The sequence below is a fragment of the Bos indicus x Bos taurus genome, chromosome 15 (assembly GCF_003369695.1).
Source record: "Bos indicus x Bos taurus breed Angus x Brahman F1 hybrid chromosome 15, Bos_hybrid_MaternalHap_v2.0, whole genome shotgun sequence".
Classification (NCBI taxonomy): domain Eukaryota; kingdom Metazoa; phylum Chordata; class Mammalia; order Artiodactyla; family Bovidae; genus Bos; species Bos indicus x Bos taurus.
The window spans coordinates 30,556,998-30,563,004 of NC_040090.1; the positions used below are offsets into that span (position 1 = coordinate 30,556,998).

At 53.2% G+C, this 6,007-nt stretch overlaps 1 protein-coding gene across 1 annotated transcript in view; it reads left to right on the forward strand.

Annotated features, from left to right (window-relative positions):
• C2CD3 (C2 calcium dependent domain containing 3) overlaps positions 1-4,471 on the forward strand; it is a 126,886-nt gene extending 122,415 nt beyond the window's left edge. The window contains exon 33 of the mRNA XM_027562924.1: positions 3,691-4,471. Coding sequence (XP_027418725.1) covers positions 3,691-3,831 — 141 coding nt within the window. The 3' untranslated portion in view covers positions 3,832-4,471. The remainder of the gene's footprint in view (positions 1-3,690) is intronic.
• Positions 4,472-6,007: the final 1,536 nt, after the last annotated feature.

Here is a 6,007-nt window from a genome sequence, read left to right on the forward strand (position 1 = left end):
TCACAGTAGACGTGGGGCAAGGAAGGGGCGTTCTCTTGGTAATGAAGGTACCAAGGTCCACTTGGTAATGAAGGTACCAGGACCCAGAGAGAGAGAGAGAGTTTTGGCCTCAAGCAAGTGAGGCCCAGTGCAGAACTGGCTGCAGCCCAGTGTTCCTTCCACTCCACCCCACCACCTCCCCTCTGAGAAGGTCCAGGGACACCCTGAAGCAGGGGTAAATAGGGGCACGTGCACCCACCACCCTCCAGGGAACATGTGGCCTATTTAGGGACATCCATCTGGGGACTGGATGGAGGGAACACAAACCCAGGGGCTTCGATCACATTTCAGACCAAAGAAGAAGGCTAGAGCATTCTGAGAAGACATTGCATCACAGGGAGTTGGCCAAACAGGAAGCCACGAACCAAGAGAAGTCCCTGGGTTACAGGGCAGCTCCTCTTGTATTATCTGTTCATCTTGATCTGTTCTCAGATGAGGAAACCAAGGCCCAGAGAAGAAGTGACTTGCCCAAAGCCACTTGGCTAAGAAGTGGTAGAGCCAGGACTAAAACCAGCTCCCTGGCCAAGGTCAGAGAACCCCAGCTCCTCACTTTGAGGAGCCCCAGGAGGCCCCGTGTTTTCCTGCCACCACGTTCCTTACTTGTTCCCTGATGCTTTATTTTCTCCCAGTGGAATTCTACCTTTGAAACTCCTTTGAGACATCTGTCTCAAACAACAGACTGAAAGGCCTATCCATGTTCATGACCTGGGTGTCTAGGTGCCCAGAAAAGAGCAGGTCTCCATATTTGGAAGTGGAAGAAGTTAATGGCAGACCTGTATAGATTGGATGGGACAGTCAGACCCCTGATGTACTGCTAGGCTTAACACACAGATCACTGGGAAGTCCAAGAGGAATATGGAACTGTAGCCCCCTCTCTCTGGGCATGTCTTCTGCTCGCCATTTCTGCAGTCAGCCAGGCCCATCCCCACTGTTTTCCCAACAAAGACATTCCATAGCTTAGCTCAAGTTGAGTCTCCACCTGGAACATCTTTTCTCATAGGCTTTATTCAGATTCCACCTTCATGTTGTTTTAAGTCCCTCTTCTGGAAAAGACCCTTGCGGGGACTTCACCCCCCATATGACATCCTCAGTCTGATGATCCTGCTTCCATGTGGGCTCCTCCTGCCTCCCCAGGAAGGCTGAGACTCCTCAAAGCACAGCCATAGTGACAGTTTCCCAGTGCCTCCAGAGCTCCAGCGAGGAATAGTTAGGGGTGTCCTACTCCAGGCAGCTTCAATTATCTGGAGAGGATACTGCCTCTTGCGGCAAATATCTCATTCATTTTTTCACTCACTCCAGAACCAGTGATGGCTCAAGCTTGAGGGGAGACAGTTGCTGATGTACCCCACAACCACAGAGATGGTTGTGGGAGCAAGCCTGGGAGCTTGCCCAGCCCCTCTAACATTGTATGTCCTGGGGTAGCAGCCCTGATGAAGAAGGAAACTTTACCGTTAGGACGATTTTAGACCCTTTGGAGGTCAACATAAGCCAAATGCTGCTGACCTTCCATAGCTCTGCCCCGCCCAGGGCACAGAGCCCAGCCCTGTCCTGTCCATCCCTGGGTCTGGGCCTTGCAGATAAGCCCGCCGCCCCCTGCAGGTTGCTGGGCCCAGGTGTGGGTCCTGGGAGGTTGCCTGTGGCTGGTTCACAGATGTGGGCCCAGCTAGCAGGTACAGGCCCTGCTCACGCTGCTCCCTCCAGTGGCATGACCTCACCCCCACCCCAGCTGTGCTGAAACCCTGTGTGTCTCAGGTACCACCTCTGTGTGAAGCTGCCCCATCCTTCCCACTGTCATGAATTTCTGTGCTCCAGGCTCTGAGCTTCATCTCTGTGGTTGTGGGGTATGTCAGCATCTGTCTCCCCTCCAGCTTGAGCCATCACTGGTTCTGGAATGAATGAAGGAAGGAGATATTTGCTGCAAGAGGCAGTCTCCTCCCCAGTTAACTGAAGTCTCTGGTCACCATGGCTTGACCCATTCACTGGTCTGGAAGCTCTCAAGCTCCCATCTCAGGCCTGTCCCAGTGGGAGACACAGCATCAGACTCCGGCCATGCCCTGCAGGAGCACTCAGTCTGGAGGGAGAGGGCCTCGGCAGTGGCTGGGTGGCTGGTCTCCCCGGCCTGAGGCATTAGGGGGTGCAGGTACCACCAGCACAGGGTGGGTTTCCTTTTTCCCCTTTTAGTCTTGGCCTGTCTGGGAGACTGGGAGCAGTACGCTCTCACCTCTGCTGAGCATGCCCAGCCACATGCTCCGTTCTGCTCTCAGTTCTCCAGCAGAGAACCTACCTATGGCCTCTCGGTGCTGAGAGCCTGTCGGGGTGTATGCCCTCCCTTGGCATTTAGAATTCCAGATTGGTAGAGACCCTTAGGGTTGCCTGACTGCCATTCCCCCTATCATATCCAGGCTGCTGTTTTAATCCTTGGAATAGTTCTCTGTCTTCCCAGCTCAACTCTAAGCTGTGGAGGTCAGGAACGGTTGGTCTCTCTCCCTCTCACAGTAGACAACAAGGTGGGGAAATGAAGGAAAGAAGGGCCACTCAGTATCACTGATGCCAGAAGCAGCTGGAGCTGGGCCTCAGCTTCCCATCAACAGAGCTACTAAGGAGCAGGGAAGTAGTCTCCAAGTAGTCTCCACCTCTAGGATCTCCACCAAGCTGGTTCTTGGTGCCTAGGGAGTGGTATAGTGTGCTTCCAGCATGTGGGGACAGGGAGGAGATACCCATCCATGGGACAGACTGCATGCTGTGAAGTCAGCCAAGTTCACCTGCCTCTTCCTCTGCCAGGCCTCCACCTCCACCCGAGGGCCTTGCTCTCCGCCACCAGCCTGGGGTGGCTTTCCTGTATCCTTCAAGCTCCTTCAGGGCAGGAACCCAACACAGAAATAAACAAAGGATTGGTTAAACAAATGGATGAGGCATAAAAGAATCCAAAGGACCACGATGCCATAACCCAAAAGCACTCACCTTAAAGGAGGAATTAATGGGACTTCCCTGGTGGTCCAGCGGCTAAGACTGTGCTCCAGTGCAGGGGCCCAGGTTCAATCCCTGGTCGGGGAACTAGACCCCACATGCTGCAACTAAAAAAAAAAAAAAAAGATCCTGCATGCTGCAACAAAGAAGACTGAAGATCCCACGTGCTGTGACTAAGACCCAGCGTAGCCGAATAAATAAATAAAAATAAATATTAGAGGTGAGGGGATTAGTGATAGCCGTCAGCCCAAGACAGGGAAATGTTTGGTAGCAGGGCCGTGGGTATGTGCTTCATGTTACATGGCAGGTCACACACAGGACACCCACATTTCAGAGGACGAATGACTTGTCTAGACTCACACAGCAAGAGAGAGACCACCCCTCCTCCAGAGGCACAGGAGGAGTCTGAGCAGCGGTTCACATCTTAGCTCTGCTACTCTGTGAGGGTGTGTATATCCTGAGTTTATTTCACCTGAACTGTCGTTTCCTCGTCCATCCATGAACTACATACCAGCCTGCAGGGTAGAGGTGAGCATTAAACACACTCAGGTGTGTAAAGTGCCTTGTGAATCAGTCAGCTATATACCAGTATTAGCCGAAGGAGCAAAAGACGAGACGAGTCAAAGTCATCTCTAGGCTGTGCCGTGTGCGCAGTGCTAACCTCGCTGACCTCTTCCTCTCCAGGACAAGAGCCAGGCCACCAGAGGATCCCTGTCCCAAAGGCCTTGTCGCCCCAGACCCAGCTCGCTGCCGCCCACCCTGCCTGAGGAAGAAACTCGCAGGATTGCACGGATATTTTCTTCCCAATTCTCCCAGAAGGACTAATACAGCCCAAAAGACTGAGGGAAGGATGACCTACCCACTCACCCTCAGCCTTGTCTGGCTTCCTTCAGGGTTGTGAGAGCCCTAAGACCACCACCAGCCTAGTCCCTGGGCACCAGTCACCCCAGACTAGAGGAGCATCCCAAACCAGGGCCGTGTCCACCTGCCAGGACTTCAGCTTCCTCCGATGGTGAGGCAAAGGCGGGACACAGTGGATTCCAATGCCCAAGTGGCGCACCATCTGTTGACGAGGGGACCCGAGCAGGCATCCTTCAGCTGGGAAACTCCTCCCAGTGTCCTCAACAGAGCCTGCTGCTGACACGAGCCTACTCTCTGCCTGAATATGATGGCCCTTTTGCCTTAAGGGTTGGGGAAGGTGGGTGGAGAGTTTGGGCACAGGCATAGCCAGGGAAATCCTAAGACCACTTCCAGTTTATTTGCTTAGGAATAAGGGTATTTTATAGATAAAATTATTTTTATGCTGTGTTGAATTAATCAGTAGGAAAGGAGGGGGAAATTACCTCCTTCGAACTTTTTATCTGATTGTCTGAAATTCTAACCATGCTTTTAACTTATTGTTTTTACCCAGCTCTGAAGTCATTGTTCCTGCCTGTGTTTGAATAAAATGATACTGGTATTTGTATTCTGTGCACAAGTGTTCACTGGGTTGGCCTCTGGAGTGTTAGGAATTTGTGCTCTAACAGCTAGAGAGAAAGCTTGACACCATACCGGCCCTTGGAGAAGCTCATCTGGAACCAGGGAGCCAGGGTCACCATGAGACCTCTGACTCCCCCAAAGATTAGGTTGGTCCAGATAGGAGTGACACCTAGTATTTCCTCTGCTGGTTCCTCAAGTCTGTCAGCCAAGTAAAGGGGTCGCATGCCACAGGCCTGCTTGAATCCCCCGTCTCTCTGGGATGAGTACATAGCTCTGGCTTAGACTGTCAGGCTCCACACATTTGAGCAGCTACCACAGACAGGGCCTGTGTGGAGAGGATTAGGAGGAGGCAGAGGGGAGGGGAGAGGAGGGCACAACATGGAGGGCCCCACTTTCCACCCCAAGCACAGGTCATCTCAATCCTCAGAGCAACTCTACAACCCACATACTGTGATTCGCATCTTAAAATTAATCTGAAGCTCAACAGAGTTACGTGACTTGCCTCTGTTCATGTACCTAGGAAGTAAGTCACCACATGAGACACCTCCAGACACATCAGAGGCTTCTGTGCCCAGGGTACGGTCAGTTAAGTGTTGTGAATTCAGGGAGTTTGGGGAGGTTGCGGGAGGGAACCATGTGGACTGGAACAGTCAAGAGAAGCCTTCCTTGAAGTCTGGGGGTAAGCCAGCAGGGCATTTGGGGCCACATGCAGCAGAGGGGAGAGCAGAGAGCGGCCTGGTTCTGCTGCTTCCTGATAGGTGCCCTCAGGCCTGACTACGCCTGTCTGAGCCTCGGTCACCTCATCTGTAAAGCAAGATAGCCAGCCCAGCTTCAGTGGGTTGCTGCAAAGCTTAAATGATGACATTTGTGAAAGTGCTTCGCCTGCACTTGGCCCTTGGTGGAAGCTCAGGAAATGTCAGCCCCACCCACTCCTCCCCCACGGACCAGTGCAAGTCAGTAGACAGGCGAGTTCACCACTAAATGTGAGACAGGCAGGACGGGCCCCAGAGGGGACCCAGAGGAAACAGGCTGCCTTCCTCATTGGTCAAGTGCCCTCAGACCAGCGTGTCCCCTTCATCTGTTCATCTGGGCCCCTAACCTTCAGGCTGCCAGCTCACCCCCTCCCCAGCGTCTCCCTCTCAGCTCACCAGCTGCCTGCCTGCCAGGAGATTTCAAGGCCCAGGTCTCCACCTGCCTTGAAGCCACAGAGAACACACAGAGGGGCCATCAGAAGTCCAGGCCTGAGGGCTTTAGCCTCAGGTGAAGAATATTCCTAAATCCTGCTCCAACTCCTGTAAATAACTCGATGGGGTCGCGTTAGGATAAGGACTCCTACCCAGGCCGAGGGCAGCCTCCAGTAACACAGAGGCACCGTGAGGGTCTGAACCCCACCTCTACTGCTACAGATACTCTTTACCAGCATCTTCTCCCCAGAAAGTGGTTGTCTTTCCCAACAACAGCTCAGAAGCACCCTGCCGAACACAGGGTGAGGGCACAAGGGACATGCTTGTTCCCACCACAG